The sequence below is a fragment of the Cervus elaphus genome, chromosome 29, assembly GCF_910594005.1.
Source record: "Cervus elaphus chromosome 29, mCerEla1.1, whole genome shotgun sequence".
Taxonomy (NCBI): Eukaryota; Metazoa; Chordata; class Mammalia; order Artiodactyla; family Cervidae; genus Cervus; species Cervus elaphus.
Window position 1 is genome coordinate 37130696 of NC_057843.1, and position 26733 is coordinate 37157428.

The following is a 26733-nucleotide window of genomic DNA, read 5'->3' on the forward strand; positions in this document are numbered from 1 at the left end:
CTAAATTAGACCACTAAATTTAACAGAGCAATTAAAAAAAAACCAGTAACATGACTAGTAGTCCCAAATTCACCTTTTCAAATGAGCTATAAAGGTACATGTTGAATCCTTACAAGCAGGAAAATATATGGGAAGATTCTGAGATCTAATTCAACGTGAAGCCAAATTCAGGAAACTTGTCTTAAAACCACAGATGCATTTTAGAGTGTAATTCAAAAGGAAAGCCAGGACTAGATCTCAGAGCAAATATTCAACTACTATAGAGTGTTGTCCCTCACTCCAGAATTTACCAATACTTAATGGTTGATGGAACAGAGAGAAGAAATAAAGTATACTTTTAAACAGTCGTTCTGGAGCTAATTCTGCAAATACTACTACCATGTTCCTTTTATCTGGGTTGAGTCCCTAAGGAAGTGGAAGTTTGGGGAATTCAGAGAAATTATCAAGTCAAAAGAAACAGTATGTGAATGATGTTAACATACTAAAATTGCCACAAAACTCAAAATAAAACATTAACTGGCTAAAAAAAATTACCAGTGGAGAAAAAGACATCGAGAATAGACTTACAGACATGGCGAGAGGGGAGGAGAGGGTGAGATGTATGGAGAGAGTAACAGGGAAACTTACACTACCATATGTAAAATAGATAGCCAGCAGGAATTTGCTGTGTGGCTCAGGAAACTCAAATAGGGGCTCTGAATCAACCTAGAGGGGTGGGGTGGGGAGGGAGATGGGAGGGAGGTTCAAAACGGAGGGGATGTATGTGTACCTATGGCTGATTCATGTTGAGGTTTGACAGAAGACAACAAAATTCTGTAAAGCAATTATCCTTCGGTTAAAAAAAAAAATATATATATATATATATATATAAATATATATATATATAAAAATATATATATATAAATATATATATATATAAAAATATATAAAGAACAAACAAAATAATTACCAATATATCATAGAAGATAAATTCTCCACAAACATATTATGGACATTGCTTCCCTATGTTAGCCAAGTTGGCACAGATAAAGACTGCATAGTGGAATATGGGTCCTCATTTAAATGATATAGATCATTTAGCTTGAATGAAATCCAATTCTTTTATTAATAGAAAAAAGACAACTAATAATTTTATCTACATGAAAACAAAAATGGAAAAATCAACAAGCCATATGCCACCTATATAGGTACTAAAAGATGAACACTCAGGTTCCTCAGGTATTGTATATCATCTCGAGTCTTTAATATATTTACTATATTTAAACTGTCATATCAACCCCTTTCCCTCATATTGGTCTTTAGAGGCAGGTGTGTGATAGCAACTGATAAGGCTGGACAAAAGGCAATGAGTGAGTGGTTCTTAAATTTGAGTAATACATATGAACCACCCAGAGGACATATTAAAACCCAGATTGTAGGGCCATCTACAGAGATCAATTTATTATATCTGGAGTAAGTACAAGGAACTGAATTTCTAGTAAGTATAATGCTGACATTCCCAGCCAGGTCTACACTTTGAGAACCACTGTTCTAAGGCCATAGTTCTCACTATGGCTACATATTAGAATCCCAGAGGAACTTTTTAGACACCGATGCCTGCAAGTCCCAAAGATCAGTCATACAGGAAGTCCTGGGAGTAGGTCCTAGGCATTGATATTTTTAAAGCTTCTTAGACAACATGGAAGTAAGGTTGAGAACCACTAGCCTAATTAAAATGAATCTAAACCAAATCCACAAGGAACAGATGTTTCTTAAAACAAAAGCAGGGTAAGGATTTAAGCCTTTACCTGATGATAAAGCAGCCAAGTGATGAGTATAGATTAAACTCAGTAGTGCGCCCTCAGTTGCTTATATACCCAGGATTGAACTCAAAGTTGTATGAGTGCTGTCTGCTTTAAAACCCTGGCAAAGTCGAAAGCAAGTCTTTAGGTCATACAGAATGGTTGACCTTTGAAGTCACGTAGGCTACTACCAACTACATATACCATGTTTAGGCACAGTAGCAATAATGCATATTGGTTAATGCTTAAGCTCTGGAGTCAGACCATTTAACATATGTGACCTCTGGCAAGTTACATAAGTCTTGGTCTCTTCATATGGGAGTTAATGTAACATTATCATTATGTTAAAGATTACATGAACATTCAAGTAAGAAGTTAGCTCAGAGTCTGGTACATAAGAGTTAGTGTAATTAAGTAAACCTAAATTTAAAAAAGAGCTAATCTAAGTAAATACCTGTAAGCTACACTATAGACATATTAAACTACTAGAAACGCTAAGGGACTGCCCCTTTTCAAGTCTACTTCCACATCAGTCAAGATCGTGGCTCTTCATCACAACAGCTTTGGGATCTCTATTCTCACAAGACTGCAGTTATAGCTTTGTGAATTTAAATGTTTAGGACCCTTAAAAATTTTAAACCTTAAATAACTACAGAGTAACTAATGGGAATAAACACAACTTTTAGAAAGCTATCAAAATATACAGCACAATATTACTAGGAAATAAAGGAAATTTTCATGTTCTCTTTCTTTGACCATAATGACTTCATGCATTTTTAATTTCCTGTATTACCTTCCTTTTATTTTCTGCCAAAATATCACCAGGGAAAAAAAAGTTTCGATCAGGCATAATTCTTCTCCAACAAACACACTTTAGGAGTAAGATCATTTTGTGATGTATAGAAATACTGAATCACTATATTCAACACCTGTAGCTGATACAGCGTTGTAGGTCAATTATACCTACAATACTATAACATGACAAATATATATATATATATATAAAATATGCAAATATATATAAATATATACATATAATACAGTTATACTCCAACACTACAGGATGGCTCTAATCGAGAAGTGGTTAAGCTTTGGGTGAGGATACGGAGAAAATGGAACTTCCATACATAACTCATGGGAATATAAAATGGTGCAGCCATCTGGAAATAAATCTGGCACTTCTTCCCAAGGTGAAACATAACTGCCATACAGCCCAGCAATCCCTCTGCCACATACAAACCAAAAAATTAAAATGCCCCCACAAAAAATAGTACATGAAGGTTCATAGCAGCAAAAAGTAGAAAACACCAGTGCCCATAAACTGAAAAATGGGTAAGTAAACTGTGGTTTGGCAATAAATTATTTGGCAATAAAAAGGAATAAAGTACTGATACACAAGCTCCAATATGGATGAACCTTTTTACGTTTACTAAATAAAAAAAGCCAGTCACAAAAGACCACATATTAGATGGTTCCATTTATATGCAATGTCCAGAATACACACATCCAGAGTCAGAAGATTCCTGATTGCCTATGCTGATGGGGGTTGAGAAAAGGGCTGGTGGAGGCGGGGGCAGGAGTAGGGGAATGGAGAGCGACTGCTAACGGGTATGAGGTTTTTGGAAGATGAAAATATTCTCTGTTAGACTGTGGTGACTGTTGTACAATCCTGTTAATATACTAAAAAAAAATTGAATTTTACACTTAAATGGGCAAAGTGAATGTTATGTGATTTGTCTTAACATAGCTGCTTTTAAGAATTTAAAAAACTTTACAAAAGATTTAAGAATCCTTTGGACTAAATCTCTAAAGTCTAGATTTAATATTTATACTGCCAACTCTTTCTCCCAAAGTACTTAATGGGTTGGTTTAACTCTTAAAAACCCTTGCTCAGACAAGGGTGATGCTAGAGGAGTCAGAACAACAATCATTAAAAAAAAAAACCACAAATAAGTTTTTTGAATCAGGCACTCTGATGTTAACTCCATGATTTTGCTTTACATTATTTGTAGTAAGAAGCTCTAAATTCAGTCTATGTTCATCGAAAAATCTATAGAAAACGGACTCTTACAAACAGTAAAACTTTTAAACCTTAAAACATTTCAAATACATCTCTTACTATAACCTGCTTTTTATGAACTTAGAATATTTGTAGCTATAATTTTGAGGAAAAATGAAGTAAGATTAGGAAACAAATGACTTCATTTAGATTCTATAACAATGTTAACCATTAGATCTGGCTTTGGGGGCTAGACTGGTGGACCTTATAAGTTATATCATAAATCTGTAATGCCTGTCACTTCTCATAGATTAAAAATTGTTTTAAACTCTGGTCTGGTTAACATGTTAGGACCTGTAGGTCACCATAAAACTAAATTCTCAACACTACCATTTTAAACTGACAAATACTGCATATTCCCAAAGAATTCTTCTGACAGATTTCTTGGTCCCAAGTACCACATCCCTCTGCTATGGCTAAATGACAAGTTGTTCAAAATGCACTGCCGCACTCAGAGTTTGGAAATAATCAAGCAGATTAATCTCAACTTATTCTATGAAAAAAAATGAAATTAATTCATTGAGAAATGATAGTACTAGATCAGAATCATAAATGCAGCTTGTATGTACTTAGAATCTATTAAGTCCAAAAAAATTGTCTGATAAATACTGTTTTGAAAGTGAAAATTAAAGTTAGAATGACTGGATTATTTCTGTTTGCAATGTAACATATTTAGTAATGCCCCATCTAAGATTGAAGATGGTCAATGCTTGTTTTTGTCTGCTTCTCAGGACAGACCATTCTCTATCTTTAGAGATCTGGCTGGCAGGAAGCTTCTGTTATATCCTAAAGTGTACTGTGTGCATGCTCAGCCGTGTCCAACTCTCTGTGACCCCATGGACTGTAGCCCACCAGGCTCCTCTATCCATGAGTTTTCCAGGCAAGAATACAGGAGTGGATTGCCATTTCCTCCTCCAGGGAATCTTCTTGACCCACGGACTGAACCTATGTCTCTCGTGTCTCTTGCACTGGCAGGTAGATTCTTTACCACTGCGCCACCTGGGAAGCCTGTTATCCTGAAACCTACTTTCTGTGTGGTACAGACTTCCTCCCAGAGCTTTTAAAATACAAAAGCTATCTCGATCCTAGTCTTTTCAAGCTAAATACTTTGTTCTTTCAGCTATTCTTCATGATGGTTTTACATTTTACATTTTGAGTTCTAAAAATATCCAAATAGAGAATAATCAGCCCAGTACAACAGGAACACCACCAGTCTTAATCTAGGTATCTTGTTTCTAATTAAACACCCTACAGTGTAACTATTTGACAGCTACATTCTATTGACTAAGTTGGAGCTTACTACTCGGTAAGAATCTGTATTACTACTGCTAAGCCATATATGCCAGTCTCTTGTCAATGCATCCTCCATCCAAGAAAGTAAGAACTTGTTTAATAAGTTACTGAAATTAACATGAACTTGACTATAGTTTTTAACTATTCTGGTAACCATGAAGAATGAAATTTTAACAAGATTTGTCATCACATCCATATGGGGTCATGGGTCTTTCTAGGTGCTTACACCAGCCTTTTGTTATTTGGGACTCTTATCCAGAAACTCATCTATTTTATTTCAGACTTTATTTCATATAGTCCTTTGTTCTTTTTGAAGATGTAAGTGATATTTACCACTAAGCTCCTGATACTTTATTTCTCAAAGAAAGTTCAGATACTGTTTTCCTTAAGTTGCCAGTACTGAAATAATTCCATCCTGTGAAATTATTTTGAACATATAATTTTAGTCTTCTCATGCATTCTGGGTTTACACTCCCTTTTACTAACATTCACTCTATTCAAGATGAATTTCTCCTACATTAAAACATAGCTAGGGACTTCCCTGGTGGTCCATGGCTTACGCTACCAAGGCAGTGGGCCCAGGTTCCATCTCTGGTCAGGGAACTAGACCCCACATACCACAGCCTGGTGCAACCAAATAAATAAATAGTCAAATAAATGCTAAGATACTGTGATTTATGCTTTAATATTATACCAAACTCAGGCTTAGCCCTTGGAAAGTCTTATTCCAAAACCAAGTAAGAGCCCCTAAACCTGTAAAAATTTAGTAAGCCTTAGTTCACTTAGTGTTTAAAACTCACCCTATTTCGACACTGTGCCATTCTATACAATTATTAATTTTTGGCCAAATAATAACTCCTTTATGGGTCAGAATCAGATCCCAAGTAGCTGGTTTCTGAGTTCTTTTCTCTAAGAAATAAACACTCAAAACAAATCAAGAACTCTCCTTGTTGACAACAGATACATAGATAGCTGAAGTCCCCCACTAATGCGGTATCTTGCCTCTTTGCCATGGTACTCATAAACCCAGAGACTGGTTACTGTTAACCTACCAACTTCAATCCCTTCCTATCCCAGCCTTGATTTACCAACATTGCAAGTCCTGGCCAATCCCACATTTTAATACTCATTTAACTGCCAGTTCTATTATCATCTACTATGGTAAAAAAAAAAAAAAAAAAGAGTATGATGGCCCATTTGAAATAAGCCATGTTGGCAACTTAGAGCCATAAGAAGAATCAGAAAAGATAAAAGGGATCCACTTTCAAGTCCTTTCCAGGTATCCTGGAAATATGTGTCAACATCAATGTCTTTTATACTATTTTTGTAAGAAAAATCACAACCATTTTAGAATCCTGAACTCACATATGATAAAATATTTGGTTGCGTATTTTCTACACATATGAAGATGTCACTTGAGTGAAGACTTAAAAGTTTATGTAGTGTTGAATAAATACTACATCTTTCACCATAGTAAATTTTATTGTAGGATTTTAAAAATAGGTAAGGAAGATGATAATTCAGTGTTAGAGGCCCTTAGGCCCTTAGGCCTCTAGGGCCTCTAGGCCCTCAAAGCAAGTTCTTAATACTGTTTTCACATGAACATTTAAAAACGTTTGGTTGGGAGACGGAGATTGGGAAGTAATTGCTGCTGATATAGTTTTTTGGAGGGAAAATAAAAGTATTCTAAGATTAGTTTGCAATAATGCTCAATTCTGTGACTATATTAAAGACAGTGAATTGTACCCTTTATATGAATTATGTGAATTAACTCAGCAATAGCTTTCAGAAAATATTTCAACTCCATTCTAAAGACTATTACATTCCATGTTATTATATATTTTCTAAAATATTCTTAAAATGCATAGCAAAAGCCCTAACATACCAGAGGACCAGAGAGAGAAACCTTACATATTAAATTAAGCCAGGTATTAGGATACCAAAAACAAACTACTTATGAGCCAAATGCTGAATGTTAAGGAGCTCTTATTATATTATAACCACTAAACAGAAACAAAACAAATGGTACTGGACCAAACATGACTCCTAGATGATCTCTTCAGAAAGACTTATTTGAAAACAATCTTGAAATGGGAGATTTTGCTTCTGCAAACAAAAACATGAATGAAGTCCTCAATATCATGAGCACTTACTCATCATACTCGATATGATAAATAACGTCTTCATCAGCAGCAACAGAATCTGAATTAGATGTAGAGGGTACATTGTCCAATTTTTTTGTGTTCTCTTTGGAATTATGATTTACACTTCCATTAGTCCTTTTACAAGAACTGCCATTCTTCAGTGGAGTTTTGCCACGTGAGTGTCCATCAGAAGCTCTAGTAACACTACGTATACGTGCTTCAAACCAAGCACCAAGGGCGACATCTCTGGCATCCACCAATTCATTTACCTAAAAAAGTTTAAAATCAGTTAATGAAGCGTAATTTCATCTATTGCTTCAAAAACCTTAATATAACTCAAGTTATTTTGAGAGTTATCACGGTTAATATTTGCAGATACAAAAGTTTAAAGTAATTTCAAAGATTAGAACAAAACTATTCTTTTGGATTGTACTGTCAAATCTGTTATTTACTAATATGAAAATTAACTTTCCTCCCAATATCCTTCAGTGAAATAGGAATTTTCTTTAACTATCCCTTATCCTTATCTATATTAGACTTTTAAAATAGAATTCTTGTGTACCCAAGAGTCATCCTGGCATGTTATTCATTAAGAATGTCACTAACAAAAAGCCAGAACTTTAGAGTATTGTGACTGTGAAACTAATTTGTTCCATTAATTTCTTCAGAATCCTTCAGATAACTTACAGTCAGACCTACCGGAAAACAGTGTATTAAGCAAAAAATAAAAGAGGGACTTGTGCACATGTACAAAGGAAAGAATTTAATGAACCTACCTATACAAAATGGGGTTAAGTTTCACCAACAGTAATTCACTAGCAAATGCATTATTTACTACCTCAAAGGACAAATATAAAGAGAACAGAGCAATAAAGATGCAAAATATATGTAGTCAACTCTAGTGGATGATCCAGAACTAAATCATACAATCTAACAAAAGGTATAAAACAAGGTGTCAGAAAACAGGTACACCAGAGAAATTCAGATTTACCTAAAGAAGCTGGTTTTTTTAAAAAATTATGTCATCCAAAAAAAAAAAAATTATGTCATCAAAAAAGCTAAAGGAACTGGTCTAAAGGTTAAGGCCCTTTCAGGAGCAATAATCAAGAGAAGTTCCTTCAACTTCAAGTCTTTAAAAACAAAAAAACAAGAAAAAACAAAAAACAAAAAAATGACATGACTAATACAAGATCATCACCTAATCAAGCTAGCTTTTTCTGAGAGCTAAGATCACTTTAAGGTATCATATAGGGTGGGGTGGGGGTGAGTATATAGTAAAAGTTAATACCTATATACTAGATATTATGCAAGGCTACTTCAGTTAGGTTTAACAATCTTAATAAATCGTATTTTACAGGATAAGGAAACAAAAAGCTCGGACAAGTTAACCTGCTCCAAATGGAAGTTAATAAAATGCAAAACTAGGATCTGAAGACACCTTAACCTTAAAGCTTATGTTCTTATTACTGCACATTGCTATACATTATTTAAGGATATAACTACCATAGTGATTCCATCTATGGATCTCAGCAAAGTTAACTGAAAACCTTCTGGGAAGGACTGACCATTCTAGATGCCATTAAGGACATTTGCAATGTATGGGAAGAGGCCAATCTATCAACATTAACAGGATTTAGAAAAAGTTGATTCCAACCCTCATGGATGAACTTGGAGGAGTCCAGGACTTCAGTAGAGGGAGTAACTGCAGATGTGATGGAAATAGCAAGAGAACTAGAATTAGAAATGGATCCTGAGGATGTGGGTGAACTGCTATAATCCCACAGTGAAGCAAATAGATAAGGGGTTGCTCCTTATTAATGAACAAAGAAAGTGGTGTCTTGAGATGGAATCTATTCCTGGTGAAGATGTGGTGAACACTGTTGAAATGACAGAGGATTTAGAATACTATAAAACTTAGTTGATAAAGCAGTGGCAGGGTTTGAGGGGGTTAACTCCAATTTTGAAAGAAGTGTGTAAAATGTTATTCAAAGCCTTGCATGCTACAGAAAACTTGTTTGTGAGAGGAAGAGTCAATCAATGTGGCCAAACTTCATTGCTGTCTTATTTAAGAAACTACCACAGCCATGACCACCTTAATTAGTCAGCAGCCATTAACATGGACACAAGACCCTCTCTACCTGCAAAAAGATCATGACTTACTGAAGGCTCAGATGATGGCTATTTTTTTTTAGCAATAAAGCATTTTTACATTAAGGTATGAACATTTTTTAAAGAAATTATGCTATTGTACACTTAACAGACTACAGAATAGTGTAAATGTAATTTTCTTATATACTGGAAAACCAAAAACTTGTGTTACTTGCTTTAGTGGGGTATTCTCTTTTTTGCAGTCATTTGGAACCAAACTCCTACTGTCTTTGAGATATACAGATAGCCACATTTAGAAAAGAGTCTTTCATGTCTCAAGTATTTGATTAAAAAAAAACACCCCAAACAAAAGCTCCACACATGAGAGGAAAGGAAAAATTATTAAAAAATAAAATAGCACCAACAGCAAATACTTGAGGATTTACCTTAGTGAGCTATAGTTTTGTATAGTCTGTGGAAAACATACAAGCTCTGCACATAAACCTAGGTTTAAGTCCTTGCTTATCACCTAGTAAATGTAACCTTGAACAAATTCCTTAACCTGTTCCAGCCTCAGCTTCTTTTACAAAGTAACATACTTTGCAGTGTATTGAGATTAGGTGACAATTTGTATAATGTGCTAACTTAGCAACCATACAGTAGCAACAAATGAAAAAACTCTCCTTCCACTAATTACCAATATATGTTCAAAGTTAAGACTTATTAAAGCTCATAGTTCAGTCTTATTATACCATGCTTAGCCATTTAATGCTATATACATTACCTCCTTTAAAAATTACAATACAAAGTCATTCTTATTTCCTAATTAGGTTCAGAAGTGAAAAACATTTGCCCTCAGGAGATATACAGCTAGAAGTGAAGTGAAGTGAAGTGAGTGAAGTTGCTTCAGCCATGTCTGACTCTGCCACCCCATGGACTATAGCCTGCCAGGCTCCTCTGTCCATGGGATTTTCCAGGCAAGAATCCTGGAGTGGGTTACCATTTCCTTCTCCAATACAGTTAGGAGTGGGAGCTAACAAAGGTTTCTCTAACTCTGAACAGGATTCCTCTTTACACCATGTTTCTTCAGAGTTACAAATCAAAACACAACATGGTTCTATTTACATAAAATTCAGATGGAGAAAAATTAGGGATGGAGACAGGTTAAAAGCTATTATCAGGTTGTTTAATGGTAATAATAGGATAAAGTTAATAAAAAGCAAAGAAATGATTACCATAGAAGTTTGGGTAGTAGTGGTAACTAGGGAGGAGGGAGTTTAATCAAGAGGGGGCACATGAGAAGTTCCTGGGGTACTATTATTCTATTGCTTAATTTGAGTGGTATTTATGGACAATGACTTTATAATAGGTTGTTAAGTTCTACTTGTATTTGTATTGTCTATTACATTTCATGACCAAAAAGATTTAAAAAAGCAGCATAATACTTTAGACAAAAGACAGGAAATACTAAGAAATCCATGATGTTTACTTAGTAATTACTGATAATTTTCCTTTTCCTTTATTTGCTAAAATGAGCATAGACACATAAAAAAGTTTAATAGTGCCACACACTTAAGCAAACCCCAAAAGCTTACTATCAGCATGCTAAACAGTCATTATTTAAGCCATAATGAATCGTTTCAACAGTGAGACCTGATGTGAGTCATACAAAGCTTCCACAAAAACCAGAACACCAATTCAGGCATCAGAAGTCCACCTGGTTTCAGAAAATAAACTACTTCCTAGAGTCAGTAATTCAATGTGTTGTACAATGGGAATAAAAGGACCCCCGCCCTCTGCACTACTTTCCAAAGGCTCTTCAAACACGATAGTGATATCTAGTTTCTTACTACACATGAAAAGATAGCTACAACTGACCAAATACTGCTCAAAGTTACCAAATAAGGCAAAACAAGACTGATATTGGATAATAACTTCAAATTAAAATTGCATATTAAGGTTTAAATGTTACAGTCTGTTTTATGTATGCTTACCTGAAAATATTTAATATACTTTTTGTGCCTGCTAATCATGAGGTCCAAAAATATTTTTAGGCAAAGGGAAAGCCTCTAAATCTGTTTGCTCATCCATAAAGCAAAATCTTTATAAACCAAAAATTACATAGGTAAGAATTCATGAAAAGAGAAAAAAAAAATTTCCTAAATTTTAAATAATTCAGACACAACAATGAAATTTTGATATACTTACTATTCAGAGACTTGCTCTAAGGAAAACAGACAAAATTCAAAGCAAACTTAAAATAAATCAAAAGTAGCAGCCTCTAAGCATTTTCAAGCTAGCCCAAAAAGAAGTTAAGATTTAGTATAACTCCATGAATTCCATGCAACGGCAATATCATCTGTTTACCCATCATTTCTAGTACCTAGTACAAATACATACTAAATATCTTCATATTCAATGACTGAATTATCCAGAAATAATTCCTTTTATATGAAAGTCACTAGTCAAAATTTCAAATACCTATAATAATTACTGAGCTTCATCCAAAAATAACCAAGTAAATCTGTACTGGCACTCTTTAACTAACAAGAAAGGTTAAATGTGGCTTTGACTAAACATATTACTTTACAAATAACTAGCCTTTGAGAGTTTAAGTGCCTGACCCCAGGTGTATTTCTAAATGAGGAAAGGGAGACAATGTACTTACTTGCCAAATTTGTCCAACTCAGAATATGGCCCAGTTGAAATCTGAAACCAAGTCTGATGAAAGTTGAAAGCTCAAGTCCTTAACATCTATGCTATGTACTAATATGAAATATAAGAGATGTTTTAAAAAAAAACAAGTACTTGGAGTAGTTGACAGCAAAGTGCTAACACTGAAAATAAAACACAAAGATCTGCTAAGAGTAGTAGTTTCTCATGATGCTCTTCTAAATTAGATTGGGGGAACGGACACAGTTGGGTATTGAGAAGTGTGCTAAATAGAGAATTTAAATTGACCATAACAGTTTAACTTTGATTAATCTCAGGCTTGCAGATATATAAGCTGGTCCTCCTATGAAAACACATTTATACTTACATGGCCCAAAACAAACCAGGTCAAACATAGCAGCTTCTAAACTGTTACATTACATTACAAAAAGTTAAAATGTAATGATGTAAGCATAATATATACAAAGATGGTTACATAAATATTTATAGATATGTGGATATACAGAAGTTATTACACATACACACATGTACTTCCTTGCTGTCAGCTGAGGGCCCTAAAAATAAGGACATGCCAGAAGCAAGGAGCATATCTAAAGCCTAAGTATTAGCTTCCAATATCATTCTCTAATTAAAGGAACTAAGCCTCCTTAGAGAAATGGTTGACTGCAGGACTGGGGCAGAAAACATACAAGATGAGCCCGGGGCACCTTCTAGTGCCAGAAAGAAAGGTTTTAACAAAACAAAAATCAAAGAAACCCCAAATGGGGGCACATGGAAAGGACACAGGAGAAAAAATATACATACTAGTGTAAATATATGACCGAAAAAAATGAAGGAGAGACAAGTCTCCCATGTAGAAGAATTCCTAATAACTTTTGCAGATAATCGACCTTAACAATGGAGAGTCTTAACTCTCCATTCCTTAACAACTTATTAAACACAGATGCAGAATATGTTTTTTGTTACCTGAACGGTTACTGATCACAGCAGGGATGTTTCAATATTCACTTGCATAACAAATTGCTGGCCACAGGCCTTAGTCGCTGCAAAAATCCCCCAGTCAGTAATGTGTTAAGAGTTGGCTACATATAGTGACTTAATCTCAAAGAATACAGTATGCAAAAGGGGATGGGGGAGAGTAACTTGACAGTGAAGAAGCATGACAAATACTATCTTAGCCAGATAATTAAGGTTCACAATGGTAAGTTACTATTCATTTAAAACTTAAATAATGACAAAATAGAATGTCAACGGTATAGTGCCCTAGACACGTCATTGAAAATAGCACTTTACCTCTGTGTTCTTCCTCCCCAAGTATGTAAATTCAGTCTAAAGATGAAGAAAACATATTCTAATGTTGCCTTTTACAACTATCTGACCAATACTCCTCAAAACTGTCAAAGTCATCAAAACAAAAGTCTGAGAAACTGCCACAGCCAAGAGGAGCCTAAGGAGACTACTGTTTAGTATAAAACTAATGTAAATGTAATGTGGTAACCTAGATGGGATTCTGGAACATAAAAGACACTAGATAAATGCTAAGGAGATATGGTTCATTAATTGTAACAAATGTGCCACACTAATGTAAGATATTAACAGGGCAAACTGGGTGTGGGATATATGGGAACTCTGCAGTATCTTCCCTACTATGCTGTAAATCTAAAACTGTTCTAAAATAACAACTTTATTCTTAAAATAATGTGAAAAATCATCAACTAGGAAGTTTTGGTAACTGAAAGAGGGATGAAACCAATGAGTGAAATAGACAATTTGGCAAGTACACTTTCAATATTAACAATTTGATCTGAACTGTGAGCATTATATAAGGCACTAATTTATATGTTTTGTATATATCAGGTAAGTTTATTCCCAACTTTTGCTTTGTTACTATAATTTTTTTCTTTTATTAAATGACCATAGTAAGGAAAGCCATTGATATTTAAACAGCCACTTTGCTGATGGCTCATAATGCTCTTATGTATTTTCTCAGCTTACCAGGTAATTCCTAAGTATTGACTGCCTTCTCCAAGATTTACAATATTTTCTTTTTTGCTTATCTGTATTATCTAGAACTTCTAGAAAGATGTTAAACAATAGCATTAACAGGCTTCTTTGTCTGGTTCTGTCTTTAACGGGAATGCTTGTGGTTTTTCCCCACCATTAAGCATGATGCTGGGTATGGTTTAAAATATTCATCTATTCCATCTGTTCCTCTTATCAAGGATTTTTTTTTTTTTAATCAGAAATAAATTCAAATTTTTATTTAGATGCAGAAAACAGATTAGATCATTTGTTTTCTTTGGTTATATTAATATGATGAATTATATTAAGATGTTTCCTAACAATAAACTATCCCACTTCCTGACAAACCACACTTGGTCAATGTATGTTCCTCTAATATATAGTTATTATTTTATTTGCAAACTGTAACTTAGATTTTACATCAATATGTAGTGATACTAATGTGCTTTTATAATCATGTTTTCAGTATCAGTGTTATACTAAATTTATAGGACAAATGAAAGCTTTCCTTTTTTAAAATCTTGTGGCTCAATTTAGGTATCATTATTATTCTTTATGGGTTTAAAGCAATTCAGTGTAGTGTAGCCAGACCAGGTGCTTTGATACATCTCTTCACCAGTTTTGATTCTTTCTGTTTTTATGGATCTGTTTGCATTTTTTCACAGATCTCAATTTGCATTTCTTAAGTAATTCATTTTGTCTACCAATCTTTAATTTTTAGTCTTGAAAAAGCTCTGAAAAATTAAGTTTGGGTCCCAGTTTACCTCAACCATTAAGAATTATGAAAAAATGTAAGGATAAAGATGAGGCAAAAGTGTCAGTTATTTCTACAAAATTTATTAGAATTTGAAGAAGTTACTAGATAACAAAGGTCAATAAATCAATCACATTTCTATATAGCAAACAAACAAATTTTAGAAGGTAACCATTTATAATAGCATCAAAAACAAAGCTACTAGAAATAAATCAAAGGTATGTAAAGAGGAAAGTAATTGAGAAAGATGTCAAAGATCTAAATTAATGGAGACATCTATCATCTCAATAATGAAGGACTCAACATTGTAAAGACGTCAATTCTTCAAGCTGGTCTACAGATATGGTTTCCATTGAAATTCCATGAGTACTTTTATTTCTAGGGAAAAATTCCTAAAGAAATTCTTGAACATGTGTACCAAGATACACATAGTTGGCTCAAAACAGCACTGTTTGTAACAGCTAAAACTGGAAACAACCCAAATATCTATTCATCATGGGTTAGATAAATGTATTATGGCATGTTAATAATATGGAATAATACAAACAGTGAAAAAATATAGCCACATGTGAAAAATTTCAAATATAGGCAAAACAAAATGTTGTTTAGAGATACATAACTAGTAACACTAAAGAAAAATGAAACGATCATGGACGTCAGAACAAGTAGTTTACTTCTGAGGGGGAGAGAGTTAGATGTACTCTGGTAGGGACATACAAGAGACTTCAGAAAGCAACTACTTAACTTTGGTGGAATTACACAGGTGTTTGCTTTTATGCTCTGAACCACTGAGTATAGTCTGTCTACACAACTTTCACTGTTTTTTCAATATTACTTTTAAAAGTTAAAGCATTAACAACCCCAATCTCTACTTTCAAATGGCAATCAATGTTTACTTATTCACAACATCCTGAAGAGAAGACATCTATATTCCCACAATTAACAAGAAGTCTGAGGAAGACAACATACCTTATATAGTCCAATGCCAGGATCAATAAGAAAATCACGAGTTGATGTAGATGGCTGACTGGAAGGTCCCACCCTTGGGGTTTTCTTTACTTTAGGTGGACTATTAGAACAGGGTTTGGCCTGTACATCAGTCTGTTTTGATGTGCTAGGAAGATCAGGGTCTGGGCGAACTAGTAGCTGAATTATATCATTAAGTCCAACATCATAGTCAAATAAAGTATATCCATTTTCCAACTGGAAAAAAAAAAAAAAAAGGACAGAAAAAGATTAAAATGCTTCTCTCAAAACTCGATCTTTTTACATCCTTAGTTACCCAAATGCCCTAGTCAAATTATTAATATAAAATTCCCAGCATTACAATTTAGTGATCTTGAAGCCATTCCTATGGCCTCTGATGTCAGCATCTTCTCAGTTTGTCTGTATGTGCAGTCAGTCATGTCTGACTCTTTGTGACCCCATGGACCTGACAGGTCCCTTCGTCCATGGAATTTTCCAGGCAAGAATACTGGACTGGATTGCCATTTCCTATTCCAGGGGATTGTCCCAACCCAGGGATTGAACCCGCATCTCCTGTGTCTCCTGCACTGGCAGGCAAATTCTTTACCACTGCGCCACCTGGGAAGCATCTTCTCAGAGCCTCAATAAACTCTTAGGAATCATTCTATGTCAACTATAGGGAAAACTGACAGCCACTGAAACGAAATATCATCATTGCTGCTGTGATCTCATCATCTAAGCAGAAAAACTCATCTTCAACAAGTTTTATGTATTTTAATGAATCCACTAGAAGAAACAAAACGTGAATTTTCAAAGTGAATTGTTTTATAACTTGGTGTTCATAAACACATTTACTTAACCATTTTATCTTTCTGAAGCAGTAACTTTAAAAACCAAGTAGAAAAAAATTCAAGCAGGAATGATTACAATGCTTTCTCATGCTACTCAAACCTGCTCAAAGTTTTCTGTAAAGGTGATCAAGTTGAATTATGCAAGGTATTCCAGGATGACTAGTGAATAAATTATTTTGTAACTTATCCATATTTTGGCAAGGTTTCTATAAAGGACTGAATTGCATCCACCATTCCCACCCTAATGCCTCCCAAACATGTAGAAGTTCTAATCCCAAGTAACTCAGAATGTGAACATATTTATCTGGAAATAGGATCTTAACAGCGGTCATCAAGTTAAAACTAGATAAGGGTGGACCCTAATTCATTATGATTAGTGTCCTTATAAGAAGTTGAAACTTGGACAGACAAACATGGGGAGAAAACAGTAACATGACTGGAATGATGTATCTACAAGCCAAGAACACCAAGGATTGCTATCAAAACATCAAGAAGCTGTTTGAAGGAAGCAAGAAAGGATTCTCCCCTAGAGTACAGCATGGCCCTGCTGACAAGTTGACTTTGGGGTTACAGCTAACAGAACTGTGGGACAAAATTTGCCCTCCTAAGCCACCTAGGGTTTGATACTTTGTTATGGAAGCCCTAGGAAACTAGGTCTCCATTTTGTTTCTTTATACAATTCAGTTGGCCATTTCACTAAACTCCTTAAAGCTCAGAACTATCATTTCCCAGGAAACACAACCAATTTAATCCCTAGTCATTTTCCCCTTTGTATGTAATATCTGTCACCATCCACAGCTCTAACACAATAAGGCCATATGTGAGAAGTCAACCAAAGAAACCAGAACAAAAATCTGTCTTTGAATGACAAACTTACTAGTGTATTAAATAGGTACCTTTAATTCAAGCAACCCAAAACATACTTAGAACAATCCAACACATTACAGGACTGCAAAGAGATCAAATCAGTCAATCCTAAAGGAAATTAGTCCTGAATATTCATTGGAAGGACTGATGCTGAAGCAGAAACTTCAATACTTTGGCCACCTGATGCAAAGAACTGACTTACTGGAAAGACCCTGATGCTGGGAAAGATTGAAGGCAGGAGGAGAAGGGGACGACAGAAGATGAGATGGTTGGGTGGGAGATGGTTGCATGGCATCACCGACTCAATGGACATAAGTTTGAGCAGACTCTGAGAGTTGGTGACAGACAGGGAAGCCTGGTGTGCAGTAGTGCATGGGCTCTCAAAGAGTCGGACACAACTAAGCGACTGAACTGAACACATCACAGGTGGTCACAACTGTTAAACAGAACAAGGGATTGAGAAATTAAAATTTCCCAGTAGTGAAATTAAATGGTACATTATCTAACAGATTAGCTAATACTCTTCTTTCAAGTAAGTCTAAGGAATCTCCCAAGTCAGTAAGCAGATAGGCCCTTATCAGGATAGGATGTTAACATGGCTTATCTAATTAGAAAAATAAGAACTCCTAATCCTCAACTACTGGAAAACCTCAATAAGCAAAAAACTACACGTTCACACCTTCATTTTGCCTGTCTCCAACAGCATCCCCACCTCATCAACCCCCCCCCCGCCCCCCACACAAAACTAACAGCACAGAACATGAAAATTAACGGGTAGGGCATTCCCCAAAATGAAGATACCTGCACGAAACCATATAGTAGAAATCAGGCCCACAGTAACCTGTAACCACTTTTCTTCAATCAGTTATGCTTGCTAGGATAGCCACTTTTACCCAGATGATGAGTTCTTTCCTAATTCATAGGCACTCTCAGAAGTTTTCCTGAAATAGTGATTATCCATTCACTGCATAGCAAGTTCCACAGAGTTTTGCTATTGTGCAGAGTTGTGAAGACTGTTGGAATGATTTGTTATTTTAAAAGCACCAAGAATTCCCTGGTGGTCCGGTGGTTAGGACTCTACCGACATGGGCAGTTCTCTCCCTGGTTGGGGAACTAAGATTCTGAAAGTGAAAGTCATTCGGCCAAGTCTGATTCTTCAGCACTCCACGGACTGTAGCCCACGAGGCTCCTCTGTCCATGGGATTCTCCAGGCAAGAATATTGGAGTGGGTAGCCATTCCCTTCTCCAGGAGCCATGTAGCCAAATGAATAATAAAAGTACTGAAGTCCTCCCAAATTTAACAAAAGTATAGACTGAAAATTACCTGCACTTGAATTATGTTGAGTAGGGGAGAAACAGATTGGTAATTTGAAACTTACACTTAGGAGTTTCAGGCATTTAACTAATGAATGTCTCATAGAAGAAAATGTTTGAGAACTGCCATTCCAGAAGATGTGGCTGAAGAACTTATAATATTAGAGAGGCGGGGATGGTCCTAGAATTTTTTTCTTTGAATTAGGTTGAAGTCAAGAAATTATAGGTAACAGTAAGAATTACAACTGTGATCCAAGGGAAAACTAGGAGGCAAACACCAAATGGCAGTGGCTCAGAAGGCAGAGAAGTCATTCCCAAGAGGCTACTAATGAGGGCTGCAGGTAGAGACCATTACTAACTTTCATCCATCTTTCACAGCATATATACTACAAATACACACACACACACCCACTCCTTCAAGTAGGCAAACACTTTTACTTTGTACTGCATGTGAAAACAGTACAGAGGCAAAAGAAACTGTCTTTCTCCTGGTTCATGCTTCACATCTACAATCTACTCTAGGAGTTCCTACAGTGGTACAGGGAAGAGAAGAGGGAAGAGAATCCTTTCGGAGTAGGAAAAGCTCTGGATTCTCAAAGATTTAGAGATCCACCAATACAACTCTTTCTTAAACAAACCCCCAGGGAGCAAACTCAACCTCTCAAAGAATATCTAAATGAGGTTACCCTACTTTAACTGGAACTTACAGCCCTAGATTGCTGCTCTCTCTCCATTTTGACTCTCAAAAGTAGAGTCAATCACACAATTACAGTGCTGCTCAAGCTTCATTTGCATACCGACCACCTGGGGACCTTGTTAAAATACAGATTCTAGTTCAGTGCGGCTGGTCAGGTGAAGCTAATGCTGCTGGTCCTACTGATCCAGGACCATCCTATGAACAGTAAGAAACTAGTATGAGGCTGAGTTCCTACAAAATGCATTTTCAAACTCTGGTGTTCATCAGTATTTCCCATGGGGTCTTGTTAAATTCAACCACTCGTAGTTTTAGGGTGAGGTGAGCATCTATAACAAATATCCACCAAGTGATTCTGCTGTTTATCAGAGATTAAAAGCAGGAGACCTAACATACAAAGATGGAAGGGGAGGTAATTTACATCATGGACACTGTAAATGTTTTTTTATTTATGATATTTTTCATTGTGTGGCAGTAAGGTATCTTGAGGAAGTAGTGTGTTTTCCTAATAAGCACAAAACTCTTTCTCAAAGATTTAGAGATTCACCAATATAACTCTTCCTTAAAAAAATTCCGACCTCCAGGGTGCAAATTCAGCTTCTCAGAGAAGCATATCCAAATGAGGTTACCCTACTTTACCTGGAATTTACAGCCTTGATCTCTCTCCATTTTGACTCTCAAAGGTAGCATCGATCTATTTTGCCCTCTCTCATTTTGACTCTCAAAAGAGCATTTTACAGGATAAGGCAGCTCTGTGACACCAATCCAATAGAAGCCTACTACAGACAAACTATCCTGTCCAAGGACTGTAGATTGTATTTCTAAAGGAGAATAGAGATAATAATCACTCCCATGGCTACTTGTCCGCTTGTAAATAAACACCTGGAGCACTATCTTTCTTCTGTCTCCAACTAAGTAGTAACCCATGGTCCATTCCTAATTCCTACTTGTCTACCGTTATAGAGAAAGCAGAGAGTTATCAACTGTCCTGGGCTAAGAGGTACATAAGGTTAACACAATCCCTTCCTTTCCCTCAAGACAGCCAGGTGCACATTTTCTTTTTATCGTATTTTTATTATTAGATGGTAAGAGGTGTTGCCTGGGAATACATTTTCATGCTTCATTTCTATCTCTGGTGAAGTTAAAAGTATCCTGGGAATTTATGTACTATTGTCCCTAGCTAGAAAATAAAATTCAATAGACTTGATTACATGCTTTTCACTTTTGATCAAAAGATAAAAAAGGTATTAGCCACAGGAGGCACAGTGATATAAAGTTGCATAGCGTTTAATACACATACATTTATTTTTAAAGCCAAGTTTAAACTAAACCGAACAGTTGTTTTTGTAAGTCAAACACTAGATGATCAATATAAAACTAACTACTATCAAAGATGCCATCTCTTTCTGTTGTTGTTTAGTCGCTATGTCGTGTCCCATTCTTTGTGACCCAATGGACTGCCAGCCTCCTCTGTCCATGGGATTTCCCAGGCAAGAATAGTGGAGTGGGTTGCCATTTCCTCCTCCAGGGGATCTTCTCCACCCAGGATCAAACCGTGTACCCTGCATTCCCAGGCACCTGGGAAGCCCATGATATTTCTTACTTAAAACAATCCGTGGCTCTTTCTCTCTCGGAGTGTAATCTCATTACTCTAAAGTTTCTGGACAGTTTCAAACGGTAAGCCTACGAAGGGGAGAAAAATATTCCTTTCAAACACTAAGTTGTAGGGAAAAAAGGCTACTTCTACCAAATCAAAGAGAGTTACACTTATTTCAAACAACAGGATTGGAGCCAAACTATGATCAGCTGGAGGAAGCCAACTTCTTTAGTTGATTAACATTTTTTAAAAAAGAAAAAGATAAAGATAGGACGGGTCTGAGTCTCTTGATACAGACCACGTGAGTAGGAAAAATCTTCAATGGGCCAGACCAAGGCCATAGGGTTCAACTACCTGCGACGCCCACAGGCAACCTCACCGCCAAAAAACACTTTCAGCCTTCAAGTGTGTACCGCTGGCTATGCTCCAATTACTGTATCAAAAGCTTGAGTGAGGGTTCTATTAGAAGGTGAAGGGTAAGAGCAAAACAAATCTTTTGTACTGCTTTGAAAAGCAGTACTCTTCGAACCCACCCCCTTGGCCCAAACTGGGCGGTTTAAGCCTGGTCCTGGGTTACACCAACAGCTTCTTCAGCAGGTCTCTAATCTCCCCTACGACAGATTCGATTCTAGGAAAGGAGGTGGGGTGAGGAAGCAGAAGTTCTGGAAACCCTTCGAATCTTCAGTGTATACAAATCCCTTCCACAGTGAGGAGGCGGGCTTAGAATCTTGTGCCCCATAAGGAGCAATATGTAAGTTTCCCCTCCCACTTGGGAGTCGGCAGCGTGGCTGAGGTACGGAAGCGATACGAGCCGTTAGCCGGGTCAGCACGGCCGGGCGCCGGACCTCCTGCCCTCCCCACCCGCACTTCGGCATGGCCGCCAGAGCCCGCTGCCCTCCCCGCCCTCCAGGGGCCACGGACCCCACCAAGCGCGGGAAAGGAGGGACCCCAGGCGGGCTGTGCCTCCGGCTGCTGACCGGCTTGGCAAGGGCGGTAGGTCTCGGCGCTCGGGGCGCCCCCGCCTCCGACCCCGCCGAGCGCACCTGCAACTCGAGTGGCCGGGCCCCCGCTGCGCCCCACAGGCGGGCCCAGGGCCGCACTCTGAGCCTCGCGGGCTGCCCATCCGAAGTGGAGCCAGATGCGCTCTGTGCGCGCGGTACACCAAGCCCTCCGGCCCGCCCAGCCCAAGCATCCCGCTGCCCTTGCTGGGGCTTCCAGAGAAGTGCGTCGGGCGCGCCTTACCTGCTTGCCCCGGTAGAAGAGGCGCTGGCACTCGGGCCGTACGTCGAACAGCGCCCACACCCGCTCGCGCAGTTCCTCAATTGTGGCTTTCCGAGACACGTCCTCAATGGTGCGCGTCTGCGAGCCGTCGATGGTGCGAACCTGGATCCACATCTCGGCGCCGGGAGAAGGGGCCGGCTCCGCTTTGTCTCCCCCTGCGCTCCGGGCGCCGCGCCCCGCCCGGCCCGCGCCGCTTCCCCGGAGGCTCTGGCTCTCAGCGGCTAGCCGGCGAGCGCGCGCACAAGGGAGGAAGACTGACCAGGCGCCGGGCCCGACAGGCGGCGGTGAATCCTAGACAGTGCGCCCACCCAACAGAGCTGGAGAGGGAAGGAAACCGAAACCAGTCGGAAGCTCGGTTGCTATTGCAGCCCCCGCCTCACAAATAGGAAGCAGCCTTGTCTGCGCTGCGCGGAGTGTTTACTTATAGAGCTCTAGCTCCCACATGGAGGTCACGGCGCCAACCCGGATCTCGCGAGATCTACGCCGGGCTCCGCCTTAAAGAGGTAGCGACTAGGGAAGTGGCTGTAGACCAGAGGGAACTAAAATGGGAGGGTGCAGGGAGGACGGGACAGAGGGGCGGGGCCGCCGAGAGCCGTTACTTGCGCCTCCGCCTGCACCTGGGCCTTGGACACGCCCTCTAGCCTTCGGGTGTCTGGCCGTTACAAGGCCGCCCACACGGGTTCCCGCTTTGGTCCAGGTTTCGCTACCCAGGGCGCCAGCGACTCCTCAGGCTTAGCGGATTCGGTTCTGTGGTCTCAAAAACACACCAAAGATAAGAAATTCTGACGTGCACTTGTGTGATCAAGAAAAAGGGGAGTGCGTGCGGGTGCAGCCTAAATTTGTGAGAAATCACGTCAGGAAATGAACCCGCTCTTTGCCAGACCCTGTCAGCCACGCGGCCTGGCTGGGCAGGCCACCCAGGAAAGACCCTGGGGACCCTTGCTTCGCGAAGTCGTTTCCCGCCAGGCCCGAATGCTGCCTTCGCGCGGAAACCCGCATCCTGGGGTTTCCCGCCGCTGAGCTGAGGTGGCGGCCCTAGGCGGGCAGGCTAAGGGCCTGCTGGGATCGTCCTCTTGGGGCCCGCTGCGCTCGCAACCGGACCTCAGACCTCGGAAGTGTTGGTGCCGCCGCCCGGAGGGCCCTTTGTGGTTACCGATTGTGGACCTGAGTTAGCGAGCATTTGGGTCATGGATAATGCTTTTAAAGGATGCAAAATTACACACCTCTGAAGAAGTCCAGAGATCCTACTAGGAATAAATATCAGAAATAGGCCCAAAGCACGTTACCCAAGACATCAAACTGTGCTTACTTCAAATAAGAAGGAAGAGAGCATATAAAGGTAGAAAAAATTATACATACATAAAAGATTTGAACTTAATATTTGCCAAAATCCATAACTTGACTGTTCAGACTGGTGCAAATTATTAGCATAAAGGCAGAGCAGCATTTTTGTTATAACCACTTGAAATAATTGCCAGTATGGAGAGCCAGTAATATGAAAAAAAAAAAAAGATGGCCCAACAGGGGAGGGACAGAAAAAAATGGAATACCTATACAGACTTGGTCTCTGCTCTTGTTGGAAATTTTACATTCGCTGTATCTTTTAGATATAATTCATGTTGTCTCCTCCTAAGTAAAGCAAATACTGAGTATTCATTACATGTGTAACTATTAAGCACGCTTATAACCTGTCTCAATAAGGGATAGCTATTTGCTATTATAGGATATTCTATGCCATTGTGGAAGCATATTAAGACATTTTTTTCCTAATTCTCTGCTTACAAAGCATTTACAATCCCATTGAGATAAGATTTAGAAAGCATGAAAATATTAAAGAATAATTTAGTACTAAATAGTCTGCTTTTGATTAAAGCAACAATTAGACATGAGAGACTAGAGGGACTAGAGATGAGGGACTAGAATAATCTGTGAGCTTAAAGACAGCGGTACAACTTGACCTGAATTAAATAGTATACTATAAGGAAGATGGTATTTAAATGATCAGTTCAAAGATTGAGATAGGCCTGAATTGTAAACTCAGTTTTGCTCTTTACTTAAAATATGATCTTGGAGAGACTGTTTACTTCAGTTTCTTCAATGCAAAATGGTGCTTGTGATGTCTAAAGAGTGTAGAGAGTTCAGCATAGTGCCTATCCCAGCTGGCACACAATCAATTATTTTTGTGCTCTTATTATGGAGAAGATTTAGTTAAGTACAGAATGCCCTCAGAGGAGAGAGTGCTTAAGCAAAGACTGAAGGTACGCATTTTTCAGTCCAGTAGGAATTGCATGTAAGAGAAAGTTTGACTAAACGGAGAAGAGCAGAGTGTGAAGCTTAGCATTCAAAGCAGTAGATTTTGTGGACCCCGGGGAGAAATTAAGGTTTTTACAGGAGTTCACTGATGTGATTAAATAGGCCTTTGGAAAGACAGTAGAAGGAATGTGGAAGGATGCCTTAGGGAAAAAGTAAGTGGGGGGCAGGGGGTGGAATGCTGTCGGAAAGCTTACTGAAGAGGTAATTGTGTCAGTTTTGGTGAAACTTATGGCAGTGGGTGAGAGAGGAAAGGGTAGATTCTAGAGTATTCTAGAAAATCAAGCCTATCAGGCTTGCAGAATGTGCAGATATGAGGAATGAGGAAAATGCTAAGAATAATGCTCATTTCTAGTTTGGGAGACATAATTGATGGTTTTGGTAGATGGTAATGCTCATGACTAGAAGAGAAAGCAAATAGGGAAAATAGGGTGAGTTCTGTTTGCACTGTATAGCATTTGAAATGCATCTAAAATATACCTAGATGGAGATATCTATGTGACAGTTGGAAATACAAGGCCACACTTTTGAAGGGAAGTAAAAAAGCATCACTATGAACAAAGCTAGTGGATGTGATGGAATTCCAGTTGAGCTATTTCAAATCCTGAAAGATGATACTGTGAAAGTGTTGCACTCAATATGCCAGCAAATTTGGAAAACTCAGCAGTGGCCACAGGACTGGAAAAGGTCAGTTTTCCAGTCCCAAAGAAAGGCAATCCCAAAGAATGCTCAAACTACCACACAATTGCACTCATTTCACACGCTAGTAAAGTAATGCTCAAAATTCTCCAAGCCAGGCTTCAGCAATACGTGAACCGAGAACTTCCAGATGTTCAAGCTGGTTTTAGAAAAGGCAGAGGAACCAGAGATCAAATTGCCAACATCCGCTGGATCATTGAAAAAGCAAGAGAATTCCAGAAAAACATCTATTTCTGGTTTATTGACCACGCAAAAGCCTTCGACTGTGTGGATCACAATAAACTGTGGAAAATTCATAAAGAGATGGGAATACCAGACCACCTGACCTGCCTCTTAAGAAACCTGTAGGCAGATCAGGAAGCAGCAGTTAGAACTAGACATGGAACAACAGACTGGTTCCAAATAGGAAAAGGAGTATGTCAAGGCTGTATATTGTCACCCTGCTTATTTAACTTATATGCAGAGTACATCATGAGAAATGCTGGGCTGGAAGAAGCACAGCTGGAATCAAGATTGCCAGGAGAAATATCAATAACCTCGGATATGCAGATGACACCACCCTTATGGCAGAAAATGAAGAACTAAAGAGCCTCTTGATGAAAGTGAAAGAGGAGAGTGAAAAAGGTGGCTTAAAGCTTAACATTCAGAAAACTAAGATCATGGCATTTGGTCCCATCACCTCTTGGGAAGTAGATGGGGAGACAGTGGACTTTATTTTTTTGGGCTCCAAAATCACTGCAGATGGTGACTGCAGCCATGAAATTAAAAGATGCTTATTCCATTAAAAAGCAGAGACATTACTTTGCCAACAAAGGTCCATCTGGTCAAGACTATGGTTTTTCCAGTGGTCATGTATGGATGTGAGAGTTGGACTATAAAGAAAGCTGAACACCAAAGAATTGATGCTTTTGAACTGTGGTGTTGGAGAAGACTCTTGAGAGTCCCTTGAACAGCAAGGAGATCCAACCAGTCCATCCTAAAGGAGGTCAGTCCTGGGTGTTCATTGGAAGGACTGATGCTGAAGCTGAAACTCCAGTACTTTGGCCATCTGATGTGAAGAGCGGACTCATTGGAAAAGACCCTGATGCTGGGAGGGATTGGGGGCAGGAGGAGAAGAGGGGGACAGAGGAAGAGATGGCTGGATGGCATCACCAACTCAATGGACATGGGTTTGAGTAAACTCTGGGAGTTGGTGATGGACAGGGAGGCCTGGTGTGGTGTGATTCATGGGGTCACAAAGAGTCGGACATGACTGAGCAACTGCACTGAACTGAAAAAAGTTCTGAAGGAAGAACTGGTCAAGACCTCTGGTACTCACTTCCATGATACAATTTGTGCTT

At 38.4% G+C, this 26733-nt stretch overlaps 1 protein-coding gene across 2 annotated transcripts in view; it reads right to left on the minus strand.

The window, feature by feature from the left end:
- Positions 1–22855, minus strand: part of UHRF2 (ubiquitin like with PHD and ring finger domains 2) — a 71368-nt gene extending 48513 nt beyond the window's left edge. For both annotated transcript variants that reach the window (XM_043890729.1, XM_043890727.1), the window contains exons 1-3: positions 22346–22855; positions 15784–16017; positions 7287–7546 (exon numbers count right to left, since the gene is read on the minus strand). In XM_043890729.1, coding sequence (XP_043746664.1) covers positions 7287–7546; positions 15784–16017; positions 22346–22498 — 647 coding nt within the window. In that variant the 5' untranslated portion in view covers positions 22499–22855. The remainder of the gene's footprint in view (positions 1–7286; positions 7547–15783; positions 16018–22345) is intronic.
- Positions 22856–26733: the final 3878 nt, after the last annotated feature.